Genomic DNA, 19789 nt, shown 5'->3' with positions numbered 1-19789 from the left:
CTAAGCATACATCAGAGGGATGCATTACCCTTCCAGAGAACTTGAACGAGTTTGAAATTGGGACATCATCTCTGCACTCAGGAATTATATTGTGGGGATAGCTATTTTGACAGTGTGTGTGTGTTTATATATTTGTCATTTTATAAATTAAAATGTATAATTAAATATTTTCTTTAAAAAAACAACCTAAAAGCTGTATGTTTTATGGTTTATACCCAGTTTAAAATAGATATTTTGCAAATCATAGTTTCACCTGCTACAATTTGGCATTTACCCAATATACCAAGAAGGGTAGTGTTCAGCGGCCGCTTTCTCCTTGATAACATTTCCAAGTACATTCCTTGCAGAATGAATCTGCTTTTGCATCACACATTGAAAAGGAAGGTGGGGAAGAGATAAACAGAAAAAAGGGGCCAGCAATGAAATGACATTTAATTTGTTCCCTCCTGAGCTGCCATGTATATTAAAACACAGCCTGGTAATAGAATACCAATTGCTGCAGTACAAGGTATGGTGTTTAAAACAAACATTAGCAACATCTACCTGCTTTATGCTAGATAAAGTTCAGTCTGCCCCACAGGATAACAGAATACTAGTTTTCGTTTTGTTTTTTAAGTGAAAATTTCAAATAATTTAAAACTTTGTCCAAAATTGAGAGAAAAAAAAAAAACATTTTCCAGATTGGTTATTCTGGCCTCAAGTCTCAAATCCAAAATAATGTAGCACTTTAAAATAATCCTGCACTAAGTGACCCCATGACAAGTGGGGGAGCACATCAAGAAATTAGTACATATGATTTATTCGACTAAAAGGCACCAGGACAAAACACCAAAAATAAGATGACGCCACATTAACCCAGTCTCACCTTCCTCATTCTAATAACAGTTCAGTCTTGCTGGTTTCTGACGTAAACTCCTTATATCCACCCATTCTAAGGAGTGGTTTTCTACAATAAAGACTCCTACATCCCGTCAGGGAGAACAGCAAAGATTTATTGGAGGTGTAATTTAGTAGAAAGCGTTCATAAGTAGAACGCTCGTAAATGCAATTCTTAGAAGACTGCTGTGAGCAGAAGTAGGGCTGTACACAGAGAGCTTTGAAATCTGCTAGTCAGACTTTGCACTGTGTGTAGAGACGCACAGAGTTAAAGCTCCCTCTATAGAATGCATGAAACAGGGATCCGTTCAAACTTAGAGAAACAGTGTAAGAGTCACAATCCCTTTTTTTTTTTAAAAAATAAAAATTCTTCGGGTTTCGTTTTTTCTTTTTAAGTTAAAAACAGCTGTGTGACATTAAAGTCAAACCTTTTCTTCTGAGGAACTTAAACACAGCTGCTGTTTTTTCCCCCTAAATGTTATTTCCTGAAAACAAGAAACTGCAAATTCGAAAGCAAAATAGCTAAAGTTGTAAAATTAGCTGGGTTGAAGAATTTCCCCAATAATTCCAATTTTGGCTCAGCTATGTATTCTCACAGCGGACCTTGGCAGAGTTCTGTTAAAATATATTACTGGCTGGAGCAGTGTGCAATAAATACCGATAGCTGTTCCACTACATCGGAGTTCACTCTAATAGACACCCAGGATGAGTTCAGAGCTCTAATTTTAATAACGTTCCCTTAGATATATTTAAAAATGTTAAAACCATTACATGTAGCTGCAGCTATGTTTCCTCTGTTGCAGTCATACATTAGACCACCACAAATCTGGTACTCGCATGGCACCATTTAGATTAAATCATAGATATAATACCAGAAGCCCCTCATGCTCACGTTTTTTTTAAAACCAGTGAATGAAAGCAAGGGATGTCACACCTGGTGCACAACTCGGGACAGAACCGACTACAATCTGCTCAATTCTGGAACTAAAGCCATACGCTTAGTCTAACCTAGTGCACTATGTTTAGTGTGTGGACAGAAAAGTAAACACTGTGCTCCAAGATAGGATTGAAAAATTAAACCATTTTTTCCATTGAAACTGTGCAAGTCACATGCAGGGATGTGTGGCTAAGGCTGTATAAAAAATTATTTAACGCCTAATTGGAAGAGAATAAAGCAGTGAGCATTCAGGGGCATGACCTATACACAAAAAGCACATTAAAGTTGTTTTGGAACTTAAGTGTCCCTTTAAGTTATTGATTCTCAGGGTTATTCACTAAAAACCAAGTATTTTCGCAAATCAATTCAAACACTGCCATTGTTACAGATTTTGCCATTCAGAAATAAATTCAGAGTATACTGGATAATCCAGCAAGGAAACTGTTCTGGCAGTTGTTACATTCTATTCCAGTGTTCTTCACCCTGTTCCCCAGAATGTTAACCTAATGCTACCGTAGGGTTAGTATATTAATGAAATAGCAAGACTCAGTGGCCTATTGATAGCGAGAGGTTTGCAGAATTGTAGGTATCAAGCTTTCTAGCCCCTCCATGGTATTTTCAAGTCAGAAGAGGCCAGTATGCCAGGCTCCAGGACCTGCACAATACAGCGATAATAGGATCCAAGATAAACAAAATATACCAGTCTACATGCAAACTCCAAATATGTGGAATACTACCATGAGTAGAGACATTAGGATAATACCTATAAAACAGTGTAAACCGTTTAAAACCAGAAATAATACTGTTAGGACTACCACTCACATTTCCCAGAGCCGTACCATGCTCTGTATAGCAGGCTCAGGGGTGCCAATTCAGGCTAGCGGTCCCAGTTTCTGCAGTATATGAAGATAGAAAAGGACTTGGAATAGGTTAAATATAATTTATTGAATATAAATAAAGTAACTCTCAAAGTGCCATGGGGTGGAACCCAGCATTAGAAAACAAATATAAAAATATATTTTTATATTTGTTTTCTAATGCTGGGTTCCACCCCCATGGCACTTTGAGAGTTACTTTATTTTTTATTTATATTCAATAAATTATATTTAATCCTTTTACAAGCCCTTTTCTATCTTCATATACTGCAGAAACTGGGACCGCTAGCCTGAATTGGCACCCCTGAGCCTGCTATACAGAGCATGGTACGGCTCTGGGAAATGTGAGTGGTAGTCCTAACAGTATTATTTCTGTTTTTAAACGGTTCACACCATGTTGTGTTTTATAGGTATTATCCCACTATGTCTCTACTCATGGTAGTATTTTTTGTATTCCACATATTTGGAATTTGCATGTAGACTGGTATATTTTGTTTATATTTGATTTCTTATGTTTGGTGCCCCTGGGAAGCACTTTTATATCAGTCACATCATCCACCTACACTATTTTTGAAATTTTGATTGTGAAGCGCCACACACTATTTGATTGTATTTGATAATAGGATCAAAGTCATTGCAATGCATGACTGAAAGGGGAAGTGGGAGATGGTAGGCATTGGGCTTTATTAACAGAATTAAGGAGACACTAGTCGCTAAAACCTTTGGTTAAACAAACAGTTTTGGTGTATGGATCATGCCTCTGCAGTCTCACTGCTCAATTCTTTGCCATTTAGGAGTTACATCACTTGTCTCGGTTTATGCAGCTCTAGCCACACCTTCCCTGGCTGTGACTGACAGCCTGCAGGGAAACAAATGGTTTTGTTTTCAATCAGATGCCACTTACTTTAAAAAAAGTGTTTCTCCTGCTCTATAAATTGATCTTTAGATTACATTCAGGAGTCTCCTGCAGGGTCTGGCAAGCTATTAACAGAGCAGGAGATATGAAATTCTAAGTTAAACAGAGTTTACAGTAAAGGAAGTGTAAAAGATTAGATTACTCTCTACAGGAAGTGTTTAGGAATTAGGAAGGCTGTGCAAGTCACACGCAGGGAAGTGCAATTAGAGCTGCATAAACCAGGATTTAACTCAAATGGCAGAAAATTGAGCAGTGAGACTGCAGGGGCATGATCTATACACCAAAAGTGCTTCATTGAGTTAAGGTTGTTTTGGTGCCTATAGTGTCCCTTTAAGATGGCCAAATTATTATGCTTTCTTAATTTGGCAGTTTTAAAGATTTCAGTTTAGTGAATAATAACTAGTGATAAAAATTACTGCTAAATTGTGACCGCTTTAAAAGCTTTCAGAACTGCATTTAACCACTGTCTTCCCACCAATCCCCACACCTTGTAATAAATACAGACTCAGTTTTATTTCTCTACATTCATTTCAATTCAGAATAAAAAGTTAAAAAGCCACAATTCATAGCTTTGAAGGATAAACACAAAAATAATTGCGCCCCTCCTCCCACACTGAGGCCCAAACCCCTTTCAGTCCCAGCTGACCACATTCCCTTCTTATAGAGATGCAGAACCATACAGCAGGTAAAATAGTCTTCATGCCATCCATGGGGAACCCCATCCTTATCCAGCCACGCAGAGTCCAATTGGTCCCTCAACAAGCAAGGGATTCAGTGTCAATGTCTACAAAAATCATTTCATTGGTCGATTTACACAGTAGGCCCATTACAGTAGACAATGTATATCAAGCTCACATCCTTTTTAATAGGTCAACAAAAATTTTCACAAAAAAAAAAAGTACATGTGTAACTCACTACCACATATGGATGGCCTACGAATTAAAAATAATAAAATAAGAGGCAAACAGAGTAGTGGTTCAGGAAATTAATTAAAATTGGGTGGAAGCTTTGGAAAATTAAAGTGACATTCCGGCACATGGGAGATCTGCACATAAAGTATTGCGAGACAAAGAGGTAAGAAGCGGAACAAAGAACAAAACAAAAAACACCCTTCAGAGCTCTGATTGGTTCTTTCACACTGCCGCATAAACTGTATAACACCACGAGAATTTACAGCAGCAACGTGAGAAGCACCATAGTGGTTATGCACCTTTTAGCTACCTCTCCAAGGTTACACAGATGGTCCACAAGTATTAGGACAGCAGCGTATCCCATGCCAGTGCATGGCCTTCTAAAGTATTCGGAAGACATGCTCCTTTAGTTCCGATTCCCTTTTCATTACACAATTCCAAAAGTGAGGAGATTGGTCGCTGGTCCCATCTCATAACACCTAGATGGCAGTCAACATACAGTATTCTAGAATTAAACCCAACAAACACTGCAGCCAAAATGTAAGAAAAAAAATTGATTTAAAATAATAAAAATAAAAAGACATAGCATGCAGGTTTCCACATTTGAAAAGGACAGTCATGGGGAGGGGGAGGGATGGGAGAGAATTTTTATTTTTTTATAAATTGTGATCCAATTATTTAATCCCCCAAATTTGGCAACTTCCTCATTAAGGAAAGGGAACCACAAAATAAAATAAACTGGCTCCTTCCTTAGACCTTCAAGGGTTGTAAATTATAATGCTCAGCTCTTTATGATCGGCTGAGCATGATACCTGGAACCCACCAGTAATGTAGCCAAGCCCTACCACTCTCAAACAAACAGGCAATTTAGATACAGAAAAATAAGAGGATTATAGCCATAAGACATGTGTAGACTAATATGTCTGGAATGGATCACTGGGCAATGTTCAGGGGAGAAAAAAAAAATATATATATATATTCCAGCTGTCACAAAATGAAGACCCCTTGTTAGAGAGCTAGAGAAAGCCCAGGCATACTGAAATGCAGGTAGACAAGTTAACCATTTGCAGCTACTAGGCTACAAAGTGAGGATTTGATTGATTTTTTGCCATTGTCCAGAAATTTGCAAGACCTGTAAGGTGTAACCCTGAGATTTCATCTGATTTACCGGTATTCACTTGCATTAAGGCATTGCCATGAGAAACTAGTTATTTTTCTTCCGTGCCTGCAGCTTGCGAGGTTGTAGATGCAGCGATTCTTGCTGGCCGCTTCTAAGGATTAAGGCAGAAAATCAGCTCATTTCACAGGCGCCCTCCATCCTCCCCCTCATCCCAAAAGTCAGTGCGAGGTAAGTAGAATCTCTCAGCCTCCACCTCCCACTACCAAGGGAGAGAGGGAGAAAGTTCAGATGAAACGAGGCCGGAGGTCAGTGTGTGAGGTGGCGGGGAGTCGGGGAAGAGCTGGTAGGAGCCTCGACATGTCATTTCTTCTGTTTATTCTTGGCCGAATTTCTGGGTGGGGTAACGGGGCGGGTCTGGTTTACTCCGCCATAAGCGAACAGTTTCTTGTCAGCAGGTTTCAGGATCTGTATAAGAAAATAAATTTTTTTAAACGTCACATTTTAAAGAGCATCTGTGAAGCCATACTGTTTATATGGGGTTTCCTGAAGTTCTAAACCAAGTCCTTTGGCAAGTTAACCAAATAACCAATTACTTACCCTTTATATAAATTAGGGTATAACAGGAATATGCCCAAGTGCAAAATGTATATTTTTTGGCCAAAATAGTCTCTGCGATGTAGGAAGGGGGCACTATAGTAAACTTTTTTTTTTTTTTTTTAAATAGGTTTCCTTTTAAAGTCAACCAGTTCACCTACTTTGTCTCAAGGTTTGACTAAACATTTGCATATGGAGACTGGCCTTCACCCACAGAAAAAATAAATATATTTTTTATATAAAATTTAATTTGGAAATGTAAAGGTTATAACTGGGGTCTTTTCTGTCGTATCCTTTAGTTTATTTCAGGTTCTTACACATAACTGAGTTACAATGCAATTAAAATTTCATATAATATAAAGGGAGATTTATTCATTGTATAGTGTGAAGGTCACAAATGTTTAAAGGATGGCAATCATACCATATAATCTGGGTCAAAAAAATTATTGTGAGCAGGTCTTTGATCTAGATTACCCCACCAAGTTTAACAGGTATGTGTGCTATTTCTGAACCTAGAGCGTCATTTTACCGAAACGAACCTGGAAAGAACACATTAGTGATTCATCCACGCTCATCATTGAGCCAGCATTGTCAAACTCTCCACAGTAATTGGGAGCCGAGAACAAGGTCACCAGCTGTCTCTTAGCAAAGAACTCATAGCCATCTTCCACCACCTGTGAAGGAATAAGATAAGGACTTTAAATAAGGAAGGAACAAAAACAGGGAGAAAAACAACAAAACTTTTTTATTAAAATACAAATAAATCCCAATGAAAGGGGATCACCTGGTGGGCTCGGCAGATTAGATCCAGGTCATGCTTGTGAAGAAATTTGGCCACAACATCTGCTCCAAAGGTGAATGAAACTCCCCTGTCATTCTCACCCCAACCAAGGACATCTTTATCTGGGTCAGACCACAGCAGATCACATAGAAGTCCTTGGTCTGGTACATCTGTGGGGCGCAAGATCCTCCTCACTTGCTCCATAGACTGCAAGTCAGGGGAAAGTCCTGAAAACACAGAATTTGTTACGAGAAAGACTAATAAAGAGAGAAGAGACAAACAAATTTAGTCACTAAAGTGAGAATTAAGTGAATGTTAAATTTAAACCCATTAATCGCTGAATTAAAGGAATTTTCAGTTTTGGTCATTTTTACCTTAAATATTAAATTCTCACGTTAGTGAATAACTTGATAAAGATTTGGTCAGTCTGTCCAAGTGTATGGTCTTCACTATTAAATGGATTAAAATAACAAAACAATTCAATTTGCGGACAGAAAAAAATAAGTACTGCTGGTATTTATAGGATGACATGTCTGGGGAATATTTCATATTCATCTTACAATTGGCAAGTAAGGGATTTATTGCAGGTGGATTATAGCAAGAATAAGTTTCCCATGAAAATTAGTCACACCCAAGGACACCTAACCTCACCTCCATGACAGCAGAAGATCTTCTCATCCACAATTGCAGCCACTGGTAAACAATTAAAGCAGTCTGTGAAAGTCTTCCATAGTTTGATGTTATACCGCCTCTTACCTGTAAGAAGAGGGCGCTCCATGTTACAGAACGTAAAAGGGCAGATATGGTTTCAATATCTGAAAGCTAAAACAGGAGTCTAGGAGCATTTGTTTAGGGAAAGTGTTGCAAGACCATGTCTAAAATGTAATGTCAACACAATCATGTGTCTTGTTACGAGGTTACAGACGCCATCTGTAATGACTCTTTATAAGGATAACGAAGAGGGCATTGTGGACAATACACAAGAGAATTATTTTTAATGGTCTCAATATAAAATGTAATGGGTGTTTTAATTAATCCTTCGTTTTTATATTGTTTACATCTCTGCATTGGAAGCTGCAAACTAATTATTGCCAGCAGCTCTCAGTCTCAGACCATATGCCCACCTTGCAGTGATCTATTTACCTATTGCCGTGTACTTTACAGAGGAATTCAGAGGATTCCACTTCATATAGAACACTAGTACTCTAAGATAAATGGAATCGATTCCAGTTTCAGATGCCATTGTCCTTCCACTTGGAATGTGTTTTGCATGACCAGAGCGTGTGGCTGCAATTTAATAACCTTGTTTTACTTGAGACACTAGGCATGACCCCTGTACAGTGCCCAGCCCAAAGTCTGTTTAACCAGAATTTAAATATCAATGTCATCCTTTAAAAATGGAGAAGGATGTCAGAGCCAGCACTTCCCAGGCTGCCATGACCAAGAAAGCAGAGTAACGGAGATGAACTGCCAGGAGCTATACATCAGACGGTGACACTATTTAACACTTTAAAAAACAGAATTCAGTCAGTATCAATGGGAGTGAAACATCCTGCCCTAATCAGTTTGATTCCCAGAAATAAACAAGCCCCTTTATTTAAAATCCTCACATTCGTCATAGAAGCCATAGATGCGGTTGATGCTGGCGCACTCGTGGTTCCCACGCAGCAGGAAGAAGTTCTCTGGATATTTGATCTTGTAAGCGAGAAGCAGGCAGATGGTCTCCAGTGACTGCTTCCCACGATCCACATAGTCCCCAAGGAACAGATAGTTACTCTCTGGAGGAAACCCACCATATTCAAACAGTCTCAGGAGGTCATAGTACTGGCCATGTACATCACCTGTTAAGGGAGAAGAATGGAGGTTATTCACCTAGTGAATTAAACTGGACCCTGAGTCACCCCACCCATGACACCCAAACACGTGTGGTCAGAAATGTATACCTCAGCTGTTTTAGAGCTACCCAATATCCTTTGCCAGCTTTGGGTTGGCAAAGAATCACAGATCGAGAACAGCTTGATGCATGTTCAAGGTTGTCCAATTCTTTTCTAAACAAACACCCACACCCTGATGACTAAAGGGACCCACCACATTCTGGTTTAAAGCAGCATGGTCACAGTGTCGCTTTAAAATTAGAACTTCATTAGTAACCACTTGACATGCACTTTTTTTAAATAAACTACAAAGATGCTACACAGAAAAAAATAAAATAAACCACACAATACAGGAACTAACTTTATAAGAAGCATTTCTGTTGTCCAACAAAAGCTCAGTTACTACAGCAATGAGCTTCAGTTGGCAACACTGAGAATAGCAAAGCACGGTGAAGTCAAAATATGTGGGGATCTACCTCTTGGGTACCCCAGTTCTAAATACCTTCCAGTAACAGCCACCCATGTCTCATGAGATTTTTTTTCATAGAAATCACTAAAAGCAACACGGAATAAGCTTAAACTATTTAGTAGATATACCCTCCAAAGACGACGTGTCATTTGTTCTGACGGCATTAAAAAACAAACAAAAAAAAAAAACCCAGACCTCTAGCATCGCCAGCTACTGCAAGCACTCCTATTCTTCTGACAAAACACCAAAGGCCTTTCATGGAGACACCTTGCAGATCAGCCCCACGTGGGCATTTTGGTCCATACAGACTTCAGTGAGAAGTCTTTCAAAGGCAGGTGGATCAGTGTTCATAGTGCTAATTTCTATTGAAATTGTTATTTTAAATATGGACAGAAAAAACAAACAAAAAAACACAATAAAAATGTAACTACACAAAGCATTGAAAAGAAGAAATAAAGCGTATCAGAACACTATACATAGACTGTTCCCAGTACAAAAAAAACTGAAGAATTGCATTGCTGTGTGTTTTTAAAAACAAACATTGTAAAATGTATTTTATTTGGAACACAGATTCCATCAGCCATCTCTGCAAACAGGTTCTTGTTGTGCTTAATGACTCCTGCCAAGGCATCACTTGTCTATAATTTCAAGATCAGTCTGGTCTACTGAGAGAGTTGCCAAGACAAGATAAACAGATAAAAAGTTGACTGAAAAAAAACAAACAAAAAAACCACAAACAAAAGAAGTAAAGCTATAGCACGACAGACACTTTATCTGGAAACAATGAGGGGTAGAGGCTGCTGCACACAAATCATAACTGCTCTCTGCACTGGCTGTAAATAATACCAGTGAAATGCAGAATATCTAACTAGAAGAGTCTGTACTCACCGCAGATCTTGAGTGGGGCCTCCAACTCAAGCAGGATAGGTTGGCTCAGAAAGATTTCACGAGATTTCAGACACAATCCCCGGATCTCATTTTCCGTCAGTTGAACATTCTTCCCTGGGCGACATCCTTTGACTGTGGATGAGAAAGGAGTGTTGGTGCAGATACTTAAAAAGTCATTTGTGTAGTGTCAAACCTCTCCTAGACGAAATCTCTTCCCACTTTCCTGCCTTTCAAACGCAAGGGTCATAATAGGCGATTTCTCCCATCATCCAGCAGTTCTAAATCATAACTCCCATGATTCTTTGCCAGCCTTACAGGAACATTTTAGCCAATACAAATATGTATTCTCAAAGGGAAACTATAGTGCCAGGAAAACAGTGCCCTTCTGTCACTTACCTGATTCCAGCACAGATGCCCCTTGGCCTGATTTAGGCTCTGCCTATATAGTCTTCCCCTACAGAGGTCAGTAATATTTTCCAATGGTGTGTTGGGTGACACTGGATGTCTTCATGCAGAGCGTGAAGATTTCCAGAGTCAGTTAGGTGACCATTTGTCTAACCACTCAGAGCTAACCCTGCAAAGTAATTACCGGTATTGCTCAAAGTCAGCAATAATTACCATTGCAGGGTTAAGGGACCGGAACAGTGCACTCAGACACCTTCAATGAGCTGATATGGTCTGGGTGCCTAGAGTGTCCCTTTAATACTAAAGTGTCTCTGCCACCCCAGTTCATGAAAAGGGTAAAAGAAAAACCCTTTTCATTCACATACCCGATTCCAGCACCTAGGTCCCCCAGCGATGGGTACTTTGCCGACATCAGATAAGGGACAAAATGTGCATGTGCGGTGAGCACTGCATGCATTAAACCATCCTCACAGGAAGCATTGAATCAAGGCTTTCCTATAGGACTTTGACGCCCTCATGCAAAGTTCTTTGAAACTGCAGTTTTATATTGCAGGGCTAAGGAGGGACAGTGTACCCCGATTTTATTTAGGTTACGTGGTCTGGGTACCTATAGCATCCCTTTAAGTTTTTAGGCCTTCTCCTTTGAGTTTTAGCTCTACACAAGCTGAGATAGATTAAGCTTCTGTCCTTACCACATGCCAGGCATGTTATGACTTAAAGGACCACTATAGGCACCCAGATCACTTCAGCTCAATGAAGTGGTCTGGGTGCCACATCGAGGGTTAACCCTGCCGGCTGTAAACATAGCAGTTTCAGAGAAACTGCTAGGTTTACATATGGGCTAATCCAGCCTCTAGTGGCCGTCTCATTGACAGCCGCTAGAGGTGCTTCCGACTGATTTTCACTGTATGAAGATGCCAGCGTCTATAGGAAAGCATTGAGAATGCTTTCCTATGGACTAACTGAATGCGCTTGCGGCTCTTGCCGCGCATGCGCATTCAGCCGATGATGTCCGAAGGAGGAGGATAGTTCCCAGCGCTGGAGAAAGGTAAGTGATAAACCCCCGTCCTCCCACTTCAGCCCGGCGGGAGGGACCTATTAATACTATAGTGCCAGGAAAAAGTTTGTTTTCCTGGCACTATAGTGGCCCTTTAAAGGGACACTATAGGCACCAAAACAATTTTTAGTTTAATGAAGTAGGTTTGGTGTATATATCATTTCTCTGCAGTCTCAAGTTTCTGCCATTAAGGAGTTAACCCCTGCATGTGACTCACATAGCATTCCTAAACACTTCCTGTAAAAAGATCTAATGTTTATTGCACATTTTTAGTTTATGATTTCTTATCTCCTGCTCTGTTAATAGCCTTCAAGACCTTTCAGGAGCCTTCTGTTTGTGATTAAAAGGACCACTATAGGCACCCAGACCACTTCAGCTTAATTAAATGGTCTGGGTGCCAGGTCCAGCTAGGATTAACCTTTTTTCTATAAACATAGCAGTTTTAGAGAAACTGCTAGGTTTATAATAGGGTTAATCCAGCCTCTAGTGGCTGTCTCATTGACAGCCGCTAGAGGCGCTTCTCACTGAAAATCACAGTGAGAAGATGCCAGCGTCCACAGGAAAGCATTGTGAATGCTTTACTATGGACTGGCTGAATGCGCACGCAGCTCCTGCGCATTCAGCCGAGGAGGAGGAGAGTCCCCCACCCGGCGCTGGAGAAAAAGGCAAGTTTAACCCCTTCCACTCCCTAGAGCCCGCCGGGAGGGGGACCCTGAGGGTGGGGGCACCCACAGGGCACTATAGTGGTCCTTTAAGTTAAATTTACAGAGCAGGAGATAAAACTTCTAAAGCAAGTTAACATCTGACTAAAAACATAACTTTTTCCCCATAGAGGCTGTGAGTTACAGTGAGAGCTACATAAAATGGGAAAATAAATATGTTTTAACTCCTAGGCAGCAGAGAGACTGCAGGGGTATGATCTATACACCAAAACTGCTTCAATATGCTAGAAGGTTATTTTGAAATTTGCCAAAACCTGGGTTCATATGAACACCAACTACTTGCACTGCATATTTTAACATCAATAAATCCAATCTTCACATAGAATAGTTTTTCACAGAGTACATGGCACAAACATTAATCAAAGGAATTTAATTAGGTTCTCTGTGCAAGGCACTATTGATCGCCATTTTAATCAATACAACAGGTTTCCACAAATGAAGACAAGACAGCAGCCAGGCTCGGCTCAATTAGTTATACTGTAAGGATAAAAATATATAAAAGCAAATCTTTATTTCCAAAAGGGAACAAAGAAGGTGACTGCCCAGAAGAGATTCATTGCAAATTGCACTACAAAGACATTTAAAGACCAGAGAACAAATGGCCATTTTATATGACAGACTGCTTTGAAAAACCAGCGAGCCCCACCTATACCACATCCCCTTCCAACACCTACTTTCAGGCCTGCCCTAACTCGCAGGGCTGCTGCTAATAAGCTCTAGCTAGCAGTTAACGAGTATCGATGGACCTGGGAGTAAGCTCAGGTGTTTCCAACACAAACTCATTCAAACACTGACAAGGTAAGAATTGTTACACAGTCGTCAATGGACACTCCCAGCTCCACCATAACACTTCACATCTTCGTGCCATGGGCAGTACAAGAGTTAAACCATTTCATTACACAATAAGATCCTCTATGGAAAAGGATTTTGTTAATGTATTGCCTCCGAGCAGTGTATGAAAGCTACCCTGACATAACACTATGAAGGAAGGTTTCACTGCAGAACAAGCACGTGAGATAATTGCATATTTCAACAACACACGTTGGATACATTTTAAAATTGGCTTTTTAGTTTGTAACCGCTTTGATTTTTAATTTAAAGTGTACAGCCATCTGTCCTGTCACAGCCAGACCACACCATGTGTAATTAACGGTGCCGTGCACAGGACTATGGAATAAAAAAAAAAAAAAACCTGAAGGCATATTGACCAAGACAAGAAAATGCTGAAGAACTCTTAACACACACAGCCAACACCAGACAATGCTTTAACAGTATATTGATGCAAAGACGTGTCAGAGCAGGGATAGTTCTGCTTTAAGGTAAACCATTGAGGAGTGCACCCCTTTCAATATTAACCTGCCTGCTATACCGCCATTATCCATATTTATGGCAAGCCATCTTCTTCGACAAGCATATACAAGAGACAGAGATGGCAACTATAGACATAGCCAGCTGGTTCAAGATGTACTAATCTCCTTGGATTCTAGTGGGATGTTACCGGCCAAACATTAAAAACCAAACGGAAATAAACAGGTAATTACCATTTTGAGTTTAGGAGCCACATTGTTTAGGAAGTTGAGAGAGAAGACGAAGTCCATGTACTAAGGTACATCTATTAAACCAAGCACATGGCTCTGGCACAGCTTGAGCTGCACAGTACGTTAACAGAATCTGTAGACTAGGACGCAGAAGTGAGTTTTAATAAAAGACCACTCATTCTAAAGCGTAGCCTTTGGCAATAACAGATCTAGAAACAAAGGCCTCATTAGTGCCCTCCAATTAGCAGCAGGTTAAACCAAGCTAAATTTTCCACAAAGAAAAATCCCTAGTATGTTTAGTGGAATTCATCAGAAGAAATCATCATTATTCCTCTACAATATCAAGAAGTCAAGCAAGATGTCTCGCTAAACGCCAATGAGTTTGATGTGGGCTGGCACAGCTTAATTATACAATATATTGCACGTGTCCCACGTCATAAAAAGAGCATTATGTTCAAACTGTACCCAATGCCATTAAATAAATCATAAACACGTCTAGGGGTTTACATCAATAGAATATGAAATGGTATTTTATTCCTCTTCCCCAGGTAGATGGGGGCACAGATTTTAAAGTTTTTTTTAATCCACCACTGACAGTTTAAAGAATCAAGCAGGACTTTGTAGCTATATTGCTTTTCACAGAATGAAGATGGATAGTACCACTTACTGTATTATACAAATAACCACACAAACACACAAATGTAATCTACCATCAAAAGCAGCAGTACAGACTGCAACCTGAATAGCGTCCATGTCTATCTCTAACCTCTCTCCCTCCTCTTACAATACATCACCCACCCCACTCCCTCCGCTGTTTTATGCTCATTCGCACTTACTACAATGGAAGAGGTTCCCTTGATCCTATTCCCTCGAATCTAATCCGCACACTGCCTCCCTCTCACTAAAATGTTCGATCTCTCCCTTTCCTCCGGTACATTTCCTTCATCCTTCAAGCATTCAACACCAGGCGTAGCCAAGGTGCTGGTCCATGCCATTCTCTCGCCTTGACTACTGCAATCCCCTTCTCAGTGGTCTTTCGTGTTCCAAGATTGCACCGCTGCAATCTATAATGAATGTGGTGGCGAGGATTATGTTCCTGTCCGCCCGTACCTTAAACGCCTCCCCCCTATGTAGATATAGGGCTCAATTTAAGATTCTAGTGCTTTCTTACAAGTCCCTACATAATGCTGCTCCAACCTACCTATCATCTCTAATACACAAATATGTCCCGTCGAGGCCCCTGTGCTCTGCTGAAGACCTACGCTTATCCTCTGTCCGTACTCCCACATCTGATGCTCGCCTCCAAGACTTCTCCAGGGCTGCACCTTTTCTGTGGAACTCCTTTCCCTTCTCCATAAGACTTTCACAATGTCCTCCTCCAATCAGTGTGCATTAATACATTTATAGTTTAACAAGGAAATCTACATTCCATATGGTTTGCTAAAGCAACACCCCCTCCCCCCCCTGCAATATTGATCCTTGTCAAACTTTCTGCTTTAAAAGAATCCCAACTGAAATTTTAGTTTGTATTGTAAGTAATCATAAGGGCAAAGCATCCTTTCTTCAAAACACCAGCGTCTGAATACAAAAGACCAACCTTTTTTTGCTCCCAAACCTGCAATAGAGCAAACTACAACGATAGGGGCATCTAACAGATAATGAGAAATGTAAAAGCCATTCTTTACTTTATCATTAGGCCTCCACACACTCAAGAGTCCCAAAGCAATGAGCCCTAAGCACACAAGGGCTGTAAAGGTGCTAATTAACAAAAAAATCATTTCCTCTAAAAGCTTCTGATTATAGTTATTATAAAGCAAACCATTGAAGTCCCATGTTTGCTACTTTTGCAAGTTCCGGACTGCCGACTGAAATAATCCCTATATCAAAATCTGATATTTTCAAAAGGGAAAGAAAACCTGATCTATAAACAGTGAGCTATGGAGTACATTTCAAAAATGTAAGTTAAATCATACTCACGAAAAGAACTCAGACACTGGTCAAGTTTATTCACAACAAATTCATTGAACTTTCAATTTCAGTGTATAATTGTGGGAGAAAAAATAAAAACACCTTCAATTCAGCGGTTTATATATTAGACAAACATTCAAGGTCACAATAAATACCGTATACATACAGGATTTAGTAAACCCCACAGGCCGATACATCACGGTCTATTGTAAATCCACATTTACAAATATCACAATTAAACCAGGGGAAACCAAAACTGGGATTTATTTAGCGATCGGGTTTTGGTTGCTAAGCAATCCCCTTCACAATACAGGTGACGAAGAACTTGCATTATTTGATCAGTTTAACATAAGGGTAGATACATTAAACTGTTCAATTGATCCACGGAGTCAATTCATATAAAGAAAACGTGCAGCCAATTATTTTAATTTAATTACCCCTTCATATTACATTCACATTGAGGAAAGTTATAAGTGGGGGGAAAAAAAACAAAAACCATACAGATACAAATGCACTGCACGATTCCACATTCTAATTATTCAGTTAGAACCCCCTCCTATGGGAATATATCATTTTCTGCATAGCGCTTTGTAGCCCCATCTCCTATTTAACCCCTTAAGGACCAAACCTCTGGAATAAAAGGGAATCATGACGTGTCACACACGTCGTGTGTCCTTAAGGGGTTAAAGGCCCTCCATGTTTCACATTGTGCCATGTAGCCCAAGTCCCTACTCATGTTATACTATTCTATACCGAGCTACACAATATATAGCATTTTGTATACTGCTATGTATATCCAGTTCATATATAAACCTTCTCCCATGTAATACTATGTTATATAGGGACTGGTGCTACAAAGCACTACATATAGAATGCCCTGTGATACCATGTTCTACACAGTACTGTCCAGCCCCTATATCAGGGATAGGCAACCTGCGGCACTCCAGATGTAGTGAACTACATCCCCCATAATGCTGGCAAAGCATCATGGGATGTGTAGCCCAAAACATCTGGAGTGCCAAAGGTTGCCTATGCCTGCCCTATATAATGCCCCTTATTATATATCATATATAATGTTCTCTTTACAAAGCCTCCTCCTATATACCATGATCTATATTTTACCATTTAGGCCCAGCTCCTTTACAACGCCACCTCTTTTTTCATACCACGATCTATATGTTGCTACATAGCCTCACTCCCTATACAATGCCTTATCCTATATCACACCATGTTCTATATAGGACAACTTATCCAGTCTGTATTTAAAGCCTTCCCTGTATTACACCACATTCTATATAGCACCATGTATCCAGTCTGTATATAAAGACTCCCCTGTATTACACCATGTATCCCCAGTCTCTATATAAAGCCTCCCCCTGTATCACACCATGTTCTATATAACACTATGTATCCCCAGCCTGTACAAAAAGCTTCCCCTGTATCACACCATGTCCGATAAAGTACACTCCCTTAAAAAGCCCCTTTATGATATTAAACAGTATAATAATACATTATATATTACATCGGGCTCTCACTCTCTAGCAGTCTCTGTATAACATTACACAGTAAATTATAATATACGTGTTGCCTGGGCTCTCACCCTCCAGTAGTCTCTGTATGATGATATATTACACATTATAAACACACACACACGAGTCTCACCCTCGAGCAGTCTATATGAGGAGATAGAGAGATATATAGATATAGATATAGAGATATAGATATATATCTAACCTTCAAGCAGTTGCTGTATATTTATATTACCCTCGAGCAGTCTCTGTATGATATATTATTACACAGTATATAGATATATTTATATTATATGGGTCTCACCCTCTAGCAGTCTCTGTATGAGGGTATATATTATATTATTATTACCCTCTAGCAGCCTCTGTATGATTGTATATTATATTATTACACAGTATATTATATAATTATTATTACCCTCTAGCAGTCTCTGTATGATGGTATATATTATTACACAGTATATTATATAATTATTATTACCCTCTAGCAGACTCTGTATGATGGTATATTATATTATTACACAGTATATTATATATTATTATTACCCTCTAGCAGTCCCTGTATGATGGTATATATTATTATTACCCTCTAGCAGTCCCTGTATGATGGTATATATTATTATTACCCTCTAGCAGTCCCTGTATGATGGTATATATTATTATTACCCTCTAGCAGTCTCTGTATGATGGTATATTATTATTCGGTAGATTATATTTATATTATTATAACCCTCTAGCAGTCTCTGTATGATGGTATATTATTATTCGGTAGATTATATTTATATTATTATAACCCTCTAGCAGTCTCTGTATGATGGTATATATTATTACCCTCTAGCAGTCCCTGTATGATGGTATATATTATTATTACCCTCTAGCAGTCTCTGTATGATGGTATATTTTATTATTACCCTCTAGCAGTCTCTGTATGATGGTATATTATTATTATTCGGTAGATTATATTTATATTATTATAACCCTCTAGCAGTCTCTGTATGATGGTATGTTATTATTAGGTAAATTATATTTATATTATTATAACCCTCTAGCAGTCCCTGTATGATGGTATGTTATTATTCGGTAGATTATATTTATATTATTATAACCCTCTAGCAGTCCCTGTATGATGGTATATATTATTATTACCCTCTAGCAGTCCCTGTATGATGGTATATATTATTATTATTACCCTCTAGCAGTCCCTGTATGATGGTATATATTAGTATTATTACCCTCTAGCAGTCCCTGTATGATGGTATATATTAGTATTATTACCCTCTAGCAGTCCCTGTATGATGGTATATATTAGTATTATTACCCTCTAGCAGTCCCTGTATGATGGTATAAATTATTATTACCATCTAGCAGTCTCTGTATGATGGTATATATTATTATTACCCTCTAGCAGTCCCTGTATGATGGTATATATTATTATTACCCTCTAGCAGTCCCTGTATGATGGTATATATTATTATTACCATCTAGCAGTCTCTGTATGATGGTATATTATTATTCGGTAGATTATATTATTATAACCCTCTAGCAGTCTCTGTATGATGGTATATATATTATTATTACCCTCTAGCAGTCCCTGTATGATGGTATAAATTATTATTACCCTCTAGCAGTCTCTGTATGATGGTATATTATTATTAGGTAGATTATATTTATATTATATTATTATTATTACCCTCTAGCAGTCTCTGTATGATGGAGTCGATGTTGAGTTTCTCTCCGTCGCCCATGGCTGACTGGCTGCCTCCCTGGCTGTGATCGGGGTGAGGTCACGTGTCCGCCGGTGCCCGGGTCTCGCTCTGGTCTCCTCCGCCGGCTAGTGATGTCACCGCGCGCACGAGGCCCTGCTTCCGCTCCCCCTCCTAACCGCCCGCCTTGTGAATGGGAGAGCGCCCGGCGCGCGCGTGCGTCACTGCCAGCGGCGGCCGCTGATTGGTCGCTGCCGACGGAAGGAATGTGACCACGCCCATCCCACCTTTTTCCGTTGCGTACTAGGCCCGATGGGTGGAGGGGGAGGGGAGATGAACTGAGAGGCAGGCACAGCTGCTTCTGATTGGCTGGAGGGTGAGAGCAGCGTTCTGAGAAGCTGATTGGTGGAAACGCGCAGCAGGTAAAAATAGCGGGATTCCTGAGCGCGTGTCAGAGAGGGAAAAATAGAGTGATAGAGAGTGAGGCACAGCTAGAGAGAGCTGGGTACATCCTTCTAGACAGACAGACAGACAGACAAAGAGAGCTAGAGATAGAGTGAGACACAGCTAGACAGAGAGTCAGAGAGGGAATAATAGAGTGACAGAGAGTGAGGCACAGCTAGAGAGAG

General features: G+C 39.7%; 1 protein-coding gene across 1 annotated transcript; it reads right to left on the bottom strand.

The window, feature by feature from the left end:
* Window positions 1-4449: 4449 nt before the first annotated feature.
* LOC134571992 (serine/threonine-protein phosphatase alpha-2 isoform-like) lies at window positions 4450-19415 on the bottom strand. Its single transcript, XM_063430736.1, has 7 exons — window positions 19148-19415; window positions 10242-10373; window positions 8621-8851; window positions 7662-7766; window positions 7014-7237; window positions 6769-6903; window positions 4450-6100 (listed from the first exon to the last, which is right to left on the bottom strand). Exons 1-7 carry the CDS (start codon window positions 19200-19202, stop codon window positions 5996-5998), a joined length of 987 nt encoding a protein of 328 aa, XP_063286806.1. The 5' UTR covers window positions 19203-19415; the 3' UTR covers window positions 4450-5995.
* Window positions 19416-19789: the final 374 nt, after the last annotated feature.

This window comes from Pelobates fuscus, chromosome 8 (assembly GCF_036172605.1).
Source record: "Pelobates fuscus isolate aPelFus1 chromosome 8, aPelFus1.pri, whole genome shotgun sequence".
In the NCBI taxonomy this organism is placed as follows: domain Eukaryota; kingdom Metazoa; phylum Chordata; class Amphibia; order Anura; family Pelobatidae; genus Pelobates; species Pelobates fuscus.
Note: the sequence above shows the minus strand (reverse complement) of the source record. Positions and strands in the feature narration are given on the sequence as shown.

Coding starts and splice junctions, on each gene's coding strand:
- LOC134571992 (XM_063430736.1), bottom strand. CDS start 19,202: ATGGGCGACGGAGAGAAACTCAACATCGACTCCATCATACAGAGACTG. Junction 8,852..10,241: donor GGCCCCACTCAAGATCTGCG/GTGAGTACAGAC, acceptor CTCCCTTAACAG/GTGATGTACATGGCCAGTAC. Junction 6,904..7,013: donor TAATCTGCCGAGCCCACCAG/GTGATCCCCTTT, acceptor ATTCCTTCACAG/GTGGTGGAAGATGGCTATGA.